The sequence below is a fragment of the Canis lupus genome, chromosome 36 (genome assembly GCF_011100685.1).
Source record: "Canis lupus familiaris isolate Mischka breed German Shepherd chromosome 36, alternate assembly UU_Cfam_GSD_1.0, whole genome shotgun sequence".
In the NCBI taxonomy this organism is placed as follows: domain Eukaryota; kingdom Metazoa; phylum Chordata; class Mammalia; order Carnivora; family Canidae; genus Canis; species Canis lupus.
In genome coordinates, this window is record NC_049257.1 from 1475190 (window position 1) to 1494434 (window position 19245).

The 19245-nt window shown below is 43.5% G+C and overlaps 1 protein-coding gene across 3 annotated transcripts in view; it reads left to right on the plus strand.

The window, feature by feature from the left end:
• Positions 1-3441: 3441 nt before the first annotated feature.
• Positions 3442-19245, plus strand: part of KCNJ3 (potassium inwardly rectifying channel subfamily J member 3) — a 141778-nt gene continuing 125974 nt past the window's right edge. Inside the window, exons 1-2 of one of the 3 annotated variants that reach the window (XM_038584530.1) lie at positions 3442-4244; positions 6048-6922. In XM_038584530.1, the coding sequence (XP_038440458.1) occupies positions 3543-4244; positions 6048-6056 (711 nt within the window). In that variant the 5' untranslated portion in view covers positions 3442-3542 and the 3' untranslated portion in view covers positions 6057-6922. Of the gene's footprint in view, positions 4245-6047; positions 6923-14163; positions 14381-19245 lie in introns of those variants that run through there. The other 2 variants (XM_038584529.1, XM_038584531.1) reach the window with 2 other exon arrangements.

Sequence of the window (19245 nt, forward strand, 5' to 3'; positions counted from 1 at the left end):
TGTCCTGACAGGGGAAGATGAGTTTGGTTCATCTTTAAACATTTCCAAGGAGTTGGACTCAATGTCACAGACAGGTCAAAGGCTCAGTCACATTTAGAGTGTGACATGACGGCATCCTGAAAAATATGTAACTTATCAGGCAGTACCGTCGCTCTAAGAGAATAAGGACCTTGAGAATGGCCAGACGTGTTTTGAAATCCCTGCTGCACCATCTTTCGAGCTATGTAAATACTAATCATAAAATTCCAAACACATTGCCTGACACAGAATAGTAGGCTAAGCAAATTTTGGTTCTCTCTAAGATTTTATTAATTATTTACCAGGAGCAAGGAAAGATTGGAGATCCACGGTACCAGGTAGTATCAAAATATTAAGAGGTGGATACTCAGGGTGCTTGCCATTGTATAGGGGAAATCTTGGTGAATTTTGAGCTCAGGTACAGATTAGAGGGTAAAAAAAATAAATGCCACATTACAAATCTAGGGGAATGAGAATGCAGAGAAGAGACAGAGACAGAATAAAGTCTCACGGAGGTGGGGGCACTTGAAGTAAAAGCTGAAGAAATTGTTCCCTTCCCTACACTCTAGTGATGATGATTTGGACCTTTCAGGGATAGAAAAGGGGATATTTACGTGACAAGAAAGAAGTTGAGCAAGTGAAGTTAATGCAGAGTAGGTCTGGGAAGCAGCTAGGAGCCAAAGTGGGCTGGAGCCGAGCCCACACTAAGGGAAGGTAGGAGATAACTGTGGAAAGACAGGTGAGGCCATATGTGGAGGGCCTTTGCTCTCACCCTGGAGGAGGCGCACAGCAGAGCGCAAGGAGAGTCCAGGCCGGGCACCTTAATAAGAGGATTAGACTAGACCATGTCTCTTGAAGTATAAAGTTATCTGTCTATAAATTTGGTTTTGGAAAAATGGCAAAGGTTTTTCATAGAGAAGTGTTTTTTGAAGAGTAGGAATGCATGAAAGTTTGGAAATGAAATCATCAAATGACATAATCTGAGAACTCCTCGGTCTCCATTCCACTGCTAAGCTTATATGATTCTAAGGAGGTAGATCTAGTGACACTGAGACACGTTGAAGGAGTCAAAGACTGGAGACAAGAAAATCATTTGACTTGGGGCTTAAAATGAAGTGGGGATTTGAAGAAAGTAACATTTTTTAGGGGGGGGGGGCAATCCTGAGAGACAGCGCAGCAGTACAATCAAAAGGACTTGGCAGCTCGGTGAATAGCAGCTCCAAAGCTAACAAGCACAGAAAATAACGCTTTTTAAAAATTGATGCATTCTTTTATATTAAATCGTATAGTTAATTTAGTGAGGACTTAATTCAGTACTACTCAGAGAGTTTCAAGGTATGTGGAGTTTCTAGCCCTGCAGATTGCTACATTTGTTACAGAATGGCACGTTTGTTGCTGAGCCCACAGATATCTGCGGTGGGCCGCGGGTGGGGGTGGGGGGTGGGTGACTGGTAGGGTCCCGGCCCTCGGCGTAGCAGTGACCAAGACAAAGTTCTTGCTCCCGTGGAGCTGACGCGCCGGGGCTGCTGCGATGCAGGGGCGGAGAGACAACACACAGACGATGAAAACCCGCTCAGGAAAATGACCCGAGGGGCCTTGACCCGGGCGCCTGGGGGCGGCGCAGGCCTCCCTGCCCCGGGTGCATTGGGGCTGACAGCGCCCGCAACCTGCAACCGCAGGGCAAGAACACTCAGAAAGGGGGGCACGTGGGGCCGAGGCACAAGGCTGGGGATCCTTTCTGCCCTGTGGGTTTCAGCCATTGGAAGAAGGCAGCCGGCAAGGGCAGCGGGTCGGGGAGGGGTCGGCAGGAGAGGGGGAGCCCGCCAGGAGCCGCAGGCCCGACCTTGCCCGCGCCCCTGCAGCGCCCGCGTGACGCCCTGCACAGCCCGCAGGCCACTCGCAGCAGCGCGGGGGCAGGGGCAGGGGCAGGGCCAGGCCGGCCTCGGAGAGGGAGAGGCGTGCGGCTCGCGCAAGGCCGCACGTGGGTAGCGCAGGCCGGGCGCCCTCCGCTGTCCCTTGCGGTCCCCGCCAGCCTGGGAGGGCCGGTCCCAGGCCTGCCGCCCGCGCCTGCAGGGGCCGCTGCGGCGCTCGGGGCGGGGGGCGCGGCCGCCGCGGGCCGGGGCCGGGGCCGGGGCCGGGGCCGGGGTCGCCTGCAGCGGGCGGGGCCCAGCGAGCTCGGGGGCGCCGCCCGGCCCGGGGCCCCGCGCCAGCTCCCGTTCGCGCCCGCGCCCGCGCCCTCCGCTCCCTTGACACCGGGGCCCGGGGCGCCCGGGGAGCGGGTCCCGGTCGGGGGCGGAGGCTGCGGGAGGCTGCGCGGCCTCCGGCGGAGCCCGGCGGCGGGGAGGGAGCCGCACCGGCGGGGGGCGCCAGGCCGGCCTCGCCGCCCCCTCCCAGCCCCGCGAGCCCCTGCGAGCCCCGCGGCGCCGGGGTCAGAGGCCGGTGGAGCTGCCCGCCTCGGGGCCCCGGCTCCGGCCGCGCCGCTCCGACCACAGCCCGGGGGCCCGGGGCGCGGGCGGCGGGGCGCGGGCGGCGGGGCGCGGGCTGCGGGGCTCGGCTGCGGGGCGGCCCCACGCGCCCCCACGCGCCCGCCGCGGTCCGGGCCGAGCCGAGCCGCCGCGCGCCGAGGGGCCGGGCCGGGGCGGGGCGGGGGCGGCGCCGGAGGCGGGCGCCGGAGCACGCGGAGAGCCCGAGCGCCGCCGCCGCGGACCGCAGCTCTGACGGGCAGCTCGGCTGGGGCCCTGCAGCGCCCGCCCCGGGAGCCTCAGCCCCGCGCCGGCCGGCCGAGCGGGCGCCCCCGTCCGAGCCCGGGGGCGGAGCCGGGCGCCGGGAGAGCGGGGTGAGCACCGCGGCGGAGCGCCGCCTCCTGCCCCTCGGCCGCGGGCGCCGGGCCCTGCGAGGGCGGGGGGCCCAGGGGCGCCGGCAACTCTCCGACGCGGGGCGCGGGGCGCGGGGCGCGGGGCGCGGGGCGGGGGGGGGGCGGTGTCGCACCGGCCCGGCGCCGCGCCTCTGGGCGGGATTTTGGCCACAGGGTAGGAGGCGGGCGCGGGGCGCGGGGCGCGGGGGGCGCGGGGGCGCGGGGGGCGCGGGGTCTGGGCGCGCGGCGAGGTGGCCGTGCGCGGGGCCTCGGCTGGCGAGCCGTTAGCTTCCCGAGCGGGCGCGGGAGCCGCGGGAGCCGCGGGAGCCGCGGGAGCCGGGCGCGGGGGGCAGGGCCGGGGCGGGGGGGGGCGCCCGGGATGCCGGGGGGGCGGGGGGGCCGAGCCCGGGGACGCCGCGAGCCGCAACCGCGCCGGGCTGCCTGGGCTCCGCGTCCGTCGTGCGGCGAGCGCGGGAGGACACTTGCGCTCCGGGGCTGAGCGCGGAGGCAGCGCCGGGACGCCCGCCCGCCCCCCGCCCGCCCGCCGGCCGGCGCCGCTGCGCCCCTCGGCGCCCCCCCCGCCGCCGCCCCCACCTCCTTACGGGGCCGGTGCGCAGCGCCCGCCGGCGCCTCCGCTTCGCGCTCGGACTCTGGCTCGCCCCTCCGTATTATGTCTGCACTCCGAAGGAAATTTGGGGACGACTACCAGGTAGTGACCACCTCGTCCAGCGGCGCGGGCTTGCAGCCCCAGGGGCCGGGCCCGGGCCCGCAGCAGCAGCTTGTGCCCAAGAAGAAGCGGCAGCGGTTCGTGGACAAGAACGGCCGGTGCAATGTGCAGCACGGCAACCTGGGCAGCGAGACGAGCCGCTACCTGTCGGACCTCTTCACCACGCTGGTGGACCTCAAGTGGCGCTGGAACCTCTTCATCTTCATCCTCACCTACACCGTGGCCTGGCTCTTCATGGCGTCCATGTGGTGGGTGATCGCCTACACCCGGGGCGACCTGAACAAAGCCCACGTCGGCAACTACACGCCCTGCGTGGCCAATGTCTACAACTTCCCGTCCGCCTTCCTCTTCTTCATCGAGACCGAGGCCACCATCGGCTACGGCTACCGCTACATCACCGACAAGTGCCCCGAGGGCATCATCCTCTTCCTCTTCCAGTCCATCCTGGGCTCCATCGTGGACGCCTTCCTCATCGGCTGCATGTTCATCAAGATGTCCCAGCCCAAGAAGCGCGCCGAGACCCTGATGTTCAGCGAGCACGCGGTCATCTCCATGAGGGACGGGAAGCTCACGCTCATGTTCCGGGTGGGCAACCTGCGCAACAGCCACATGGTGTCGGCGCAGATCCGCTGCAAGCTGCTCAAGGTAGGCGCCCCGGGCAGCGCGCCGCGCACCCGCCCCCGGCGCGGGCCCCTCGAGGCCGCCGGGAGCCCCAGGGCCGCGAGGGTGGCGGGAGCCCAGCCCGGGGGCGCCCTCCCCGGCCCTCCCCGGCCCTCCCCGGCCCTCCCCGGCCCTCGCTCGGGCTGCTGGCCCCTGCGGCCGCCCCCCGCCCTGCCGACACCGGGCGGCTCTCGTCCGGGAGAAATAGGTGCCGAAGTCCCTTAACTTTCATTCGGGCTTTGCCTTACCCCGCCCCCGCCCCCCGGATCGGCAGGTGGATCATTTCTGTGGGCTCCGCGGCACCTGCTGCGGGGCCGCCGTTTGGACCAGCGCAGTGACCTGAGAAGTAGTCAGTGAGGTGGGAGAAACGACACCTGGTTCGTTCCGATTTTCATTCTTTTACTAAATATTTTCCTGGAAAAGTATTCCGGGAAAGCTTGAGTGCTTTTTCTCTAGAGCCTCTTGTTGGTTTTATTCTTAATTGCCAGTTTCTATGAAGCCGTTGTCGATTGCAGATTTCACTTGAAGCTTCTCCGCATCCATTTAAGAAGATTGCTTCTTGGCACCGCGTGTGGGTGCACAGCGCGCTGCCCTCCCTCGGCCGGTGCCGCAGCCGGGCCCCCCCAAAGGGCACCCTGCAGACCAGAGAAGCCCGCGCTGCTCATTCACCCGCCCAGAGCCGGGCAATGAGAAATAAAAAGTTCAGTCCTCTCTCGGTGTGTCTCTTACAATTCAAACTTTTTTTTTTTTTTTTTTTTTCCAATTCGACTTTTTGAGGCATTTGCCTCAGGTAGTTTTCAAATGTTCATAAATGGAAAGGGATGACCTCAAGTGAAATCTTAAGAATTTATCTGAGATTGCATAGAGAACGACAGCCAGATTCAGAACTTAGCATCAAAAAAATGAAAAGCTGATGAATATTGGAGATTTTTGCCTTCGAAATTTCAGTGCCACTCTGCAAGTGTATTGTTTTACACTGCCCTGACTTACGTTGTAGTTAAAAGTGCTTTTAGAAAGTTTGGCTCCTGTGTCATTTTCATTATTCATTTATAAGATCTTGCCCTAATCATTCCTCAATCATGTTGCTCAACAAAGTGTTAGAATTAATGTAGTTCAGTTGTCCCGTCACTCCACATCGTACACTATAGACGGTAAAAACCACTAACTTCTGTAAAGCTTAGTGGCAAATTTTCAACTGAGTTTTGATGTGCATGTTCATTAAAATAACTGTGAAAAAATAATCTCAAATCATGTTCTTCATAATTAATTTCAATGTGCTGCATACTAGTTCTTATTTAACTTAGCATATTGTGTTTTTGACCATTAATTGAACTGAGTCGTTTGGATTAGGCTAGGCAGCTGTGTTGTAGACATGTTTGTTGCATGGGTGTCAGTTGTATGTGCCTGTTCCTATGCATAGATCAAGATAGATAACCTCTCTGTAAGGTAGGCCTGTGTGGAAGACAGGAACACCTCATTAACGTAGTGCAGACATCCCTGTCAGGGAACTCACGCTTACGTGTCACTTTGAGATTCTTATTGAAGAATAGTTTACCACATTGATTGAATATTGGAAGAATAAAATTAGCCCTTAACGGTCGTCTATTGCTGTTCTCTAGTTTTTCAAATATATAAAGTCAGTAATTGAAAGAAGTATCTTTTGAGACAACATCTTTTAGATGTTCCTAGACTTGATCGAATTGTGGTTTAACAAAGCCGGAAAAATTAGAATTAATGTACATATCAGTTTTGTGTTTGTGTGTTTTGTTTTGTTTTGTCTTTACAAAGGTACAATGAATCTGGAGTATCCAGTCCAACAGTGGTGCAGGACACTGATAATGAGTTTTAGGCAAAGGCCACGTACCACATATGCATATACCGTAAGGAGTGTCCTGATTAAGAACAATAAGAGATTTATGGTGCTGACAGATTCGGAGCAGGGTGCTATATATAACACAAGGTGATAAAACAATCTCTAATTAAAAGAATGTATATATGGAAAAAAAGAATGTATATAATACTCTTTTAAAATTCTTTGCTTTTGATTTGTTAGAAGATGTCAGTGGTAGGAGTAAAAAAAAAAAATTGACATGTGGTGTCAATTTATATTTAAACAAAATTATGGTGAAATGATGTCCTGCTCTCTGTGAAATGAGAGCTTGGCCAGTGGCAGCTCTTTGGCCAGCCAGTTCATCATGCAGCTTGTTTTCCTGTAGCCACAGTAGTTAAAATGAATTCTCATAGTTCTTGTCATTTCCTTAGACTTCATTAAAAAGGAGTCCTGTTTTATTAGGGAACTAATAACATTCACAGAATTAGAGGGGAGATTTACCTTTAATAAGTTACTCTTAGGTTCTCTTAGGGACTGAGATTGAAGTGACCTAAAACAGCCAACTGTATTTTGAAAGAAGGAGCTAGCTGTTCCATGGAATAAGTAATATGTAGAATGTTTTGATACCGGTCTTCTTGTTAAATATTGTTACCCATATTTAGTTTCCTCTTTTAAGCCTTGTTTGGCATTTTAAATATAAGGTTGAAGTATTTTTAATACAGATAAATATTTGGAATTTAATGGCAATAAAAACAACATCCAATGATAACAGTTATAGTCTATGTTCCTCCTATTATCTAATTTAATTTCATTTATATTTTCCTATGGTTTACTTATTTTTTGAATAAAAGCTTATCTACCAGTATTGATGGAAGAGTCTTATTTAATGATTATAAAGTATTTTCTGTTCTCGGGAAGACAGTAAGAATGTGGATATGGTTTTCATATCCTTGCTACTATAAATTTTCATGCATATTTCTTGAATTCTCTAAGTTTTGATAAAAGTTTTTTTTTTATAACTTCCTTATTTTTAATTCTGTTATTGACTTATATGAAAAGAATTATTCTTTAAGGAATCTCTACAGCCAGCATGGGGCTTGATCTCAGGAGCCTGAGATCAAGAGTCCTATGTTCTACCTCCTGAGCCAATCACGCACCCCTATGTGAATGCAGATTTTATTTCAACTCTCTTCCTGTCTTTTAAGCCTGCAAATACTGAAATGAATTTTGATATTCAAATATAGTTCTTCCAACTTTATGTCTGAAGTGGTCAGATTTTTTTCTGCTCAGAGATTAAAAAAAATCAGATTCAGTAAAAATTAAAGGATACAGTTGGAAGTTATTCTTTGAAATTTGTAATTTGATTATAATTATAGCTTAGAAAATGCTTTTAAAATGAGTATTCTTTCTCTTTTCCTCTTCTCATTCCCATATTGAGGTTTTATTTGGGCTTTTAATTTGTTTTAGTTATCTTCTTTTTAAAAATTCTAGATATAGGAACCAATGAATAGCATGTTCATGTTAAGTTATTGTATCATCTAGCTGCAAGTTTTAATAAAAATGCCTGAGACTTGAGGCTAATGGCTCAAACTCTGGACCTTGTAATTTAGCGGTAGGCTTAAAGGATTTGGAAATCTCAGTCCGACTTTCTATAAATCTAACACAAATGGTTGACTGCCCTAGATGTACATCTTGTTAGGGAAGATTTAAATAATCTTTCTTGATACACTGCTCGGGAATTTACAGGCTTATTATCCAGAGGCCATCATGGACTTATATGGGCACACAAAGTATATTTACATAAAGAAAATTTAAAATCAATTATTGCTGGATCCAGATTTTGAAATATGGAAGTAAGGATAACTTTTTTCATGGAAGTATAATTGTACTTCTTCATATTGTTACCCATAGCAAATAATTTTCTTTCCTAGGAGTGCAGCTCTGCAGCCTTAATTTTCACTTATTGAAAGGCAGTTGGTGTGCAGTCACCTTCTGATGTATCATAAAGATTCTTTTTGTATTCTTCTTTTATTTTCTATTTATATGGATACTCAATTTGGATGTTATCTGGTTTCCCCATATGAATGTCAGCAAGTGCAGATGCAATAAAAGGCAAACTTATTATTTTTAAAACCAATAAGGTCTCCATCTCCTTCATGTGTCCTAACCTTATATTAGTCTTTTAACCACAGTTATTTCTGGACCACATGATTCCTGATTTTTTTCATATACTTATTTGTTATTGCCTCATACCATGCACTGAAATGCAGTTAGGTGTTTGATTCTGTGTTACTTTATTTTGTAGGACTGATTCTTTTCACCAATTGGTCTTGGCCAATTTAGTTTTGATACTAGTTTTGATAATTAGTTACTTCCGTTCAAAAGTAAGTCCACAAGTGGATGCCTAATAAACACACCTGTTCTTAGTATCATACAGGCTGTCAGTAAAAATATTTAAGGAGGGGTGCACAGGTGGCTCAGTGAGTTAAGCATCTGACTCTCGATTTCAGCACAGGTAATGATCTCAGGATCGTGAGATCGAGCCTCAGGTCGGGCTTTGTGTTTAACATGGAGTCTGCTTGAGATTCTCACCCTCCCTCTGCCTCTCCTCCCGTTTGCACTCTCTCTCTCTCTCTTTCAAAATAAAAATAAATTTAAAAAAATATTTCAGGAGCCTAAGACCGAGTTCCTCAGAACTCTTAGGGCTAGATCCTGTTATGGTTGGTGATTTTTTTTTTTTTTCAGGTGGATTCATTATGTCTTTAAAGAGAAAGCACAGTTCCTACTTAGTCTAGCTTTGCCTTGTTTGACACAAGGACAGTTCTCCAATAGGTACAGAACTTTTTTTAAAAATAGAATTTTCATTCTTTTAAAAAACAGTAGTAATATTTTTAAAAAATGTTTGTTATGGTTCCTGAAAAATATGGGGTGGCTTGTGTCCAGGGGAATACAGTGTGAACAGAAATAAGGGACATAAAGACCCACAAATAAACAGCAGTAGGTAAGAACAAATGATAAAGAGAAATAAGGAAAAGCATTTGATGGATTTGAGGGTGTTTGGTGAGTAGGAGGGAAATGTGCACGTAGGGTTACAAATCCTGTCCACGGTTATTATAAATTCCATAAAAGGCCCTCAGGGAATTATAAAGCTGTTCTTTCATTTCAATAGTGTAAAAGCCTCACACAACTTAGTACAAGATAAACTACATTCCATTCTATAAGGCACTTTCTTTACATAAAAAACAAACATTTTAATGGGATGATTATCTTAGCATTACATTTTTTTATTTTAGACTTGATGTTGGTTATATTTTATCTACCTGAGTATTGACGGGATTTCAAGCTCATGGAGTCAAAAGAAATGTACAATTTAATTATAGACAGCCCACATAAAATTTTGGGTCCATTCTTTGCAATACCTGACTTGAATTTTGGTCTGAGTCCCAAAACCATTGCCAGAACAGCTTCAAGCCACAGGGCATTTTTGCTCATTCTAGTACCTGCTTTCGACTTATTTCCTAATTTTAGCTTGCAGATAGCATTCCAGCCTCATTTCATTTGTGATTTTCTCTGTGACTTCAGCATATATTCAACACACACACGCACACACACACACGCAGTCTCTCACATACTGCACATTTAAAGAGGAGAAATGAAATCACAGATAAATGTAAAGTGATGGGAGTTGGTAGGCAAGAAGGGCTTGCCCTCTCTTCGTAGTTTCCTTTCCTGTCTTTTCCTGTCCTTTCCTCTGGCCCTCAGCACCCTTTTCCTTTGGACACTTCTGGGAGGTGGTGGGGGTATAGGACAAGGCTTAGAATATGATGGAGGAACATCTCATGAATCAGATGGTAGTAATTAAATGTTCTTTTCAGAATTCCCCTAGCCTCCCTCCGAGCTAGGAAAGAGCACAATGGTTATAATTAGAATGCTGTTATGGGTTAGAGAGATGGGAGAAAGGCTGCGCAGAGATTGATTGTATTGGTGGAGTGTGTTCCTGTTGAATGAATGTGGACAACTGGTTGCAAATCCCACAGGAGGAGGGTGGCCAAGTGAGGATCTGCTGATGCCAGAGCCATTCTGAATGTGCAACCCAGAGTGGTGTGTGTGTGTGTGTGTGTGTGTGTGTGTGTGTCTTTGGACATGTACTCCGTAGTCTTTCATCTGTAATATAAAAGCTATTTGTCTATAAAGTCCATGACATTGATAATCCCTTCCAGGCATCTGTGACTTTTGAATCTTTTTCCACCTTTAGTCAGAATTTGTAATTATCTGGTAGGCCTCTTTTAGACTTTAAGAAAGTTCAGAGTTATTTGATATTAGCTGCTTGTTTGAAATCAGTACATGTGACTCTGAGATGAGGCATAAGTCCTAAGTTTTACACATATACACATTTACATATAATTAAAATGTATATAAACAAAATACTACTTTTAAATAGCAGTATTTTTATAATGAAGAATAACTTAGAAATTATTGCCACATCCTAAATTCTACAAAACCATTTCAAATATCGATGATGTTCTACTCCTAATTTTTTACACAGTAACTTTAAATAAACTACGAGCCTTAGATTTCTTTAATTTTTTTCTTATCTCCCAGAAGTTGCTATAATGCTATCAACCAGAAAAGCTTTAAAATGGCAGAAAGGTCCTTATTTCTTTCCCCAAATTCCATACAATTGAAAATAAAGATCGTATGGGGATCATTCTCAGGTCCTAGTGTTTTAGGATTGTTTTCTAAATTGTTAAGAATTACCAATTTTCCACGGACTCTTTTGTTTTTGTACCTCCTTCTTACTTTCTTATTCATTCAGTCATTCTATGATCCTAAATGGTTATTTCATCAAATTAAGCCAGCCTTAGTTATCAGATTTTCAGAAATGTTAATAATTTACTAGCATCAATCTAATCTATGGCAATTATTTTGAATTATTATGGATCTTGACCATATCTGTTTATACATTTTTATCTAGGAAATAGTCATGATTTTTGCATTCCCTAATTCCCTTTGGGATTAGGAGGCTTATGGAGCTAAAGGAGATAGTGTAGACTATCAGCACACTGCTCTGTCAGTGAAGGATTTCTTCTTATGTCATAATTCTTAAGGTGACATAATAAGAAAAGGTTAGCTTGATTTTTGTCTACAGTTTTTCTGCTTGTTATCAAAATTCCTGGATGAAATATGGCAATTGATAGCTGAATAAGAAAACTAGAAACTGACAGTATCAGTGCTATTGCTTTATCACACGCTTGAGATAGAGATCGTACTTTAACTTTGTGACGGCACATATATAGCTCCTTCCTTTCTGTCCTTCCTTTTCATTTACGTGTGTGTGTCACAGTTCCTGGAACAAAAGTTCTCTCGCTCCACTTACACAAGTTGAGAGACTTCAAACTAACATAGGGTTTCTTTCCGCCCTATGCTCCAGAAGAATCTCTGGAATTGGAACAGAATTAGAAAAGCCTAGATTAGAATTCCTTGTAAGCCTGTAGTAAAATGTGTATGCTTCTGAAAATGTATTTGGTAAGCATATGTAGGTTTGGGGACCATTTTTTTTTTTGGGGGGACCATTTTAAGTATTGGGCTGAGCACTCATAGATGACCTTGCTCTAGCCAGGAGCTCCGACCTCAAACAATCCCAGTACTCCAGGCACCTGCCACACGAAAACCATACTCTTCACTCCTTGAAATAGAAAAGCTTTGTGTTCATCACAGTGATGAATAGGCTTCCCAGTCTATTACAGGGTCAGAGAAACAAACACAAATCAGGGAGGTGAGCATATTGCTAATTGAAATATTTGTTGGCCTCGCATGAAGGAACAAGACCCAGAAGACAAAATTGTGGAGCTCCATAGTGAATGGAACAGATTCATATATGTTTGAGTCTAAATTACCTTTATGTGAATTAACTGCTTTGCTAAAAATGAGACATTTCTTATTCTAGGTTGGCATTCTCTTGATAGCTTGTTTCTAGGCCACTTCTCTTCATGGCGTGTTGGATGATCAGGAAATATAAAAGTTAACAGATTACAGCTTTTAGAATGAGGCAGAGGTATAAATAGCAAATGTTAAAAAAAGGAAGATTAACTTTAGTTTTGATGTGTATATATAAAAATCAGAAAAAAATAGATCTTTTGGGGGGAGAATTATTTTAAAATAAATAGGAAATTGACTTTTTAAGGAATTATTTTAATGAACATTTAGAAAAAGCAGAGCTTAATTAGTGAAATGACCCAAATTCTGTTCACTAATTATAAATACCAGAATACCACCTTGTGTTTATATAGCACCTGTTTCTTACTAGATGAGAGAACAATGACACCAGGTTTTTGTTTTTATTTTGTTTTGGCTTTTATTTTGTAGCATTAATCAATATTTCTTATACAGCTCTCTAGTTGGAGGGATGCCGATCTCATCCATATTTTATCAATTTGAGGATAAGTTAGAGAGATAGGTAACTTCTACTGGCTTTGAAGTGTCTAGCTTCTCCAGCATTGGTTGTTAGAGCTGCTGTTTTTATTTTTGGACCATCAGGCTTTTCCATGGATTTTTTTTTCTTGTCACTGATCATTGTTTCTTCCTCCTCTTCCTCCTCTCCTTCCTCTCCCTTCTCCTTCTCTTCCTCTTTTTCTTTTTACTCTTCTTTAGTCAACTACTCACAAGGCGTAGAAGAAAAATAGTCTCAACATTTTCATTGTTTTTTTTCTGCACAAATAAAGTTCTGGAGGATCACTAATTACAAAGTAGCTTCCCTGCTTGATTCTGCTGTGGAGACCACGGTCTCCCACTAACTTGGTTCAGTGTTGTCAGAAGACAGTTTACTAAACCATATTTCTCAGTGTTTGCAGACTCATTTACTCCACTTAAAATGCCAAGGTATTTCTTGGAACCCTCACCCTACCAGAGAGTAAGGATTTTATCTTTAAAATACCACTTCACTGGACAGAGCAGGGTTACAGATTCTGTTTCGTTTGTTACATGAGCTTCGCAGAGTCTGTTAAATATATTGGATTCCTCCAAGCCCCACTGGACCATCAGCAAGCTCCCACTCCGACAGAATTTTCTGTATGCAACTATTTAACCCTTATTTTATCAGTATCATAATTTAAATCAAACAAATATTTGCTTATATATGATCCTTGTAAGGAACAGATGTGGAAAATAAAGTAAGAATGAATAGAAAAGAAAGAAGGTAACTTTCATGGTTTGCTGATTGTTCATAGTCATTTTAAGGTGGTCTTTCAGAGTTTTAGCACGTAAGCAATTTAAGTTTCATAATGATTTATATAGAGACCGAATACCACTACCTTGTGAAAGTTTTAGTAAGCTGCAAGTTTACCCAGTGTAGATTTTTAATTGCATTTCTATTAAAAAACTTGAGTTTAGCACAATTTTTACATTATATTTTAAAATTCATAAAATAAATAGCTAAACGACTTTAATGTGGTTTATTATTAGAGTTTGAAAGCCATCAGCTAACAGCATATGCCTTTCTTTGTATCAGATGAGCTGTTGGGTACATAACATAACATGATAGCATCTTCACGTTTCTACTAAAGTCTATATCTGTTACCTTTCAAAAGTCCTAGAAAAATCACTGGTTTGCTTTGTAACGACGCAATAAATCTTTTCTGAAATTATGATCGACCTTTTTCAGCTCTAACAAACTCCCTAAGAATTGCCTACTTATTATTGGCTTTGTGAGGAAAACAAATCTGGCACGCAGTGAGCTATCCTGAAGTGATTTATGTCAAGCGGTAGCACATGCACACTCAGTTCCACAGTTTGTGCTAACAGCCATTGTTGGACCAGGCATTTCTCCAAAGCTCATGAGTTAGGGAAGGATAATTATAGTAAGTCGTATATTATAAATAATGCATGTATGTTCCCCATGAGCTATGTGGGATTTCGGCCCGTTTGCTAGAACATAGCTGCATAATGATTTGTTTGGATTTTGTTGCAGATGATTGATAGTGCAGAATGTTGGCAATGATGTAAATTACTGTTGGGCTGCCTTGAAAATTTCAGTACAAGTGGTGATTTCTTCTCTTTTTCTGTGTGCTTGTCTAGTCTCGGCAGACACCTGAGGGTGAGTTCCTTCCCCTTGACCAGCTTGAACTGGATGTAGGTTTTAGTACAGGGGCAGATCAACTTTTTCTTGTTTCCCCCCTCACAATTTGCCACGTGATCGATGCCAAAAGCCCCTTTTATGACCTATCCCAGCGAAGCATGCAAACTGAACAGTTCGAGATTGTCGTCATCCTAGAAGGCATTGTGGAAACAACTGGTGAGTAAAACCATAGCTATGTCATCAAGTTTCTTTATTCTATAATAGCATTATGTTACATGCACAGTATCTGTCATGAATTGGTCGAAATGTCTCAGTTCATAATAATGAAAGTAATGACTTCTCTCTTATTGCTTTGTAACATTAAGTTGACACCACTTTGAAAATGAAGATTACTGTTGTGATGATTGCATATATAATGTTAACTCAGGAATACGGCAAAAAAAAAAAAAAAAAAAGGAAACTGAGATGACTCCTAGAAGTGATTATGATATTCTAGTTTAATTGCAAACTTGGATTTCCTATAATCATAATTTTTCTTTAAAGATTTAAGGTTAAAATAAGTTCAGGGTAATTAGTGAGCTGCCTAAACTCAGCATGCATATTCTTGCCTTGGGGATGGTGATTCGGGGTGTCATTGGTAAAGCTTTGATATGCTGCTATGTGCAACCTCAGTGGAAAATCCCCTGTGTGTGTCTGTGCTAAAGCAGCATTTTAATTTCAAAGTGGGTCAGTAGATTTCCTCAGCTGAACCTTGACCAAAAAATTTTTCAAAAGAGATTTTTCTTCTTTTCCTGCTTTGGTATAGCTATGTGCTGTATGTTATTCCTTAAGATGCACTATAACATTGGTGTGTTCCAAACATTCACAATTTGCTAAGGCTGTGGGGAGAGCAAGGTTGCAAAGGAAAGAAACAATAAATCAGAGTATATTATTTGGGGTCTGAGTATTGCCCATTTGGTTAGGAACCTGCTAGATCATTGATACTGATGTAGTATCAGTACATCTATACTCTCGTGCACGTGCGTGCACGCACACACACTCACACATATATAACAAATGCATGTATACATATATATGTGTGTCTTGAATTTTGTGCTTTGTGCAAGTAAAGGAAAGATATTTTAGTTCTCATTTTTTTTCTATCAATATCGTTTCAATCCTAAAATGCTAATTATTATGTATAAACTATAGCAATTTTGAAAGTAACATTGGCGGTAACATGGACGTGTTCAAACTTTATACGAAGGTGGGAGATATTACATAATGAAAAATCTAAAAATAAATAAATAGATAGAAAAATCTCCCACCATGGTATAGAGTTTTGTCCCAGGAGTAGGAGACGGTAAGCCCTTGTAATCTTTGTACATCTATCACATACCACTGTTTCAGTTTTGGGCAAGATGCTTAATCTCTCTATAAGCTTCTTTTCCTTCTCTGTAAAGTAAGAATGATATAATAACTACCTCAAAGCTGCTTGTTGTATCATTTTTTCATTAGTGCTTCAGTTTAAAAATTAAGATTTTTAAGGATAGTGACTAAAGATTTAAAGCATCAACCTATATCTGGAATTTGATTTCTGTGGACTACTTTATGGTTAAAATATTATTTCCAATTATTTTTTTGACTTAAAATTGACATGATGTCATAGCATATTTCTAATATAACATCTATTAATAATGAAACCAATTACAAGAGCTTTTAGTTCAATAAGTATATTTCAACTTAAATTTTTATCCATGTTGTTTATTGACTTAATATATTGTTAGGGCTTACATAGGAGATGTTGCAATTTTTATTGATTTATTTCTTATTGCATATGGTTTTGTCTTTGACACAGCTGTTTACTAATTATTGTTATTCTGAACACTAACATCAGTGAGGTTTCTGTTTCACTTGACAGTTTTCAAAATTTTTCACTAGGCCAGTCAGTCAATTGATTGATCTCATGCATCATCCATCCATTCATCCATTCATTTTTCCTATTTATCTCTAGTTTGTGTTACTTAAGAATGAGAAAGTTTTTCTATAAAATCATAGTGCAATTAAGAAAAAAATTAGGAAATTTAACTATGATGGAATACTACCGTTTAGCTCACAATGTTCAAATTTCATCTGTTGTCCTAGTAGTTTCCATCATAGCCACCCTCCACCGCCACTCCCACCAGCCCTATTCAACATCAGTTGAAGGATTATGCCCTTCACTTGTTTACTTGTTTTTTATTTATTTTTTTATTCCGTCTCTAGACAGAATAGTCTTCAACCTTACTTTGTGTTCTTGACCTTGATGCTCCTATAGGACAGGTATTGTGTAGAAAGTCTCTCAATTTGGATTTGTCTGAAGTTTCCTTATTCATTAACCATTTGATTTTTGGCTTCTACATGGGCATCTTAAGAGAATACTGAAGGGAGTTGTTTTGAAAATATACCTGTGTAATGGACTTAACTGATACATCTTTATCGGATGCCAGAGGATTTGGGTTCATAAATACTGTCTTACATAGGGTCATTCAGAGTTTTGTATATAGAATTGTTCATTAAGACTCCAGATTTTAACATTTCCTACTCCCTACTTTTTTTTTTTTTTTTGGTAACCATGAACCAGCAGAAAATACTTTCCATAGAAAGTATGAAAACTTGACTAGAGCCTGAATTTCTTATTTTGAGATTGCTGTTTATGGAGAAGAGATTAAAATCGCCTTCTTCTTACCCTCTTAATTAAGCCTGTTGCTAGATCTAATATAGAAAGACAAACAGCAGAGACATTACTCATAATTTACAGAATTATTTTGAGGGAAACTTATATGACATTTTATCTGCGTATGTGCCCTAACTAATTAAATCCCACACTGTTCAAATTCTGTAAAATCTGTATATATTTCCAGACCTCTCTGAGCCTGGCAAAAATAACATAGACATTGTTATGTCCATTTGATCATTTATATCTTTTCTGAGATATATTTAGGCTCATCTTCAGGGATGTTTCCTCCTTTCTCCTTGCATTCACAATCCAGTTTTTTTTTCTCATAATATTCATTGCTTATGATAAGACAGGTATGATATTTTGGGATGTTTTGAAAAAGCAGTATTGCCATTTTTACTTCTTAGTTTTTTGGTATGCAGTTTTGTGAGTAAACATGTACACAGTGTAACTTTCCATTGTGTTTAACATTAAAATACTAAGTTGTTTTCATTCATTCAATCATTAAACAAATAATTGAATGTATGCTGTGTGCTTGGTAGTTCTTTGGAATGTCGATGGTGTGGTGGTGACCAAGGCAGCCAGAGTCCCTTCCTCATGGAGGCCATATTCTAAGTGGAGAAGGCACATGGCAAAACAAGAAAAATAAATAAGCAAGATGTTATCAGATAAAATGTGTCAGTAATAAAACCCACTACAAGACCAGTTGATGAAATAAAGAGAGTATCTCGGAGCTCTGTGGGCTGACAGAGGAGTTCTCTCTGAGGTGCCACACTCAGCAGGGACCTGACTGTCAAGAAGGCCCTCCTGGGCCTGTCTGGGCGAACAGCATGGTGGGCAAGGGTCCTAAATTGGGAGTCCGCTTGATTTGTTCCAGAAACTAAAAGAAGGCAGAGGTGGTTGGAGCAGAGCAAACAATGTGGAGAGTTGAGTGAGAGGTCATTGAGGTGGACGGGCCGTCTCTGCCTGTCATGTACCAATGGGAAATGTTGGAATTTGATGAGAAAGCAAAGCCTGTATTTTTATGGTAAAAATCTCAAATTGTCTATAACAAAGGAAATATACTTTTTCCCCCTAGTGGGTTGCCTTGTGGTTTATTTTAAAACAAATGACCCTAATGTCTTAGAAATGCATAAAACCTTAGATAGTTACCACTTCTTTTTGTATTAGTGGTCATATCCATCCCCCCTTCCCCAACACACACACACACACACACACACACACACACACACACACACACACAGGAGTCGCTTACGAATCTTCTGGTCTCTTTTAGTTTTTGCTTCTTCCTACTCTTGTAGTCTCAGCAGGAGTGATGGTGGTGATGGTGGTGAGAAATGAGAATTTCCTTGAAAGTTTTAGCTTTCAGCTCAGAGCTAAGCAATCATTACTTTCCCTACTTCCTTGGAAATACTCCTCAGTGATTAGACTCAGGTATTGTTGCCTTCCTTGCTTCAGATGATTTTGGGTTTTCACTCCCAACAAGGAGCCCAAGATTTGCCTCTTCGTTAATAACCTTTGCTTCTTTACTGGTCCGGCAAACTCCTAAACCCGTGTTACCTCTGACTCTTGCTCCCTTTGCTTCTTTTCCCAGGAGAGAGCGCGCTGCTAGAGGCAAACAGCATTGCAGATTTGGCTCATTAGAACTGGATGCTTTCAAACTTCAATCTGCTCTCTGCTGCTATTTGGCAGTCTTTTTAATTGTCTTTTCTGTACTCCCAGGCTCTCTCCCCGTGGGATCTATTTTAGACCTTTTCTCTCTTTCCATGTCCCCAGTCCCAGCTGTCCTATCCTTTCCTTGGCATATCATCTCCACCTATTCTATCAAAAAGAATGTGACACTTCAATTTTTATACATTTTTTTTACTCTCCTTATCCTTTTCTCATAATTATCTTCTCTTTCTGGGTGTCTATGGGGGAAAGTGTCCTTATTCTTCTCCAAAACCATCTCCTTTACAGCTAGTTCTGTTTCCTACCACCCGTGACTCAAGCTCCTATACTTAACACACCTGATGCCTAAAATCCCGTTGACTGTATTTGCTCTCAGACATTTCGAGGTCTTTGAAAAAAATACAAAACCCATTATCTGCCCCTTCATACTCAGGGTTCTCCCCTGAATTCGGAGACTTCTACTTTCTGTTTGTTCCTTATGTCCTGCATCACTGCCTCCTCCTCTTTCCTATAAATGTAAACCTCTGTCTTGCCTTCTTTCTTTTCAAATCTAGACACTCACCTTTTATTGCTCTTTTTCTAAAAAACAAATTCATAGAATACAGGTTCACCGTTCCAATTCTCTTCAGCTAGGAAGCCTCTCACCAGCTTCGCTCTTGTGCGTGGGGTTAATTTCTGGAACACTGCCCTTACGTGGGTGCCACCATTTGAA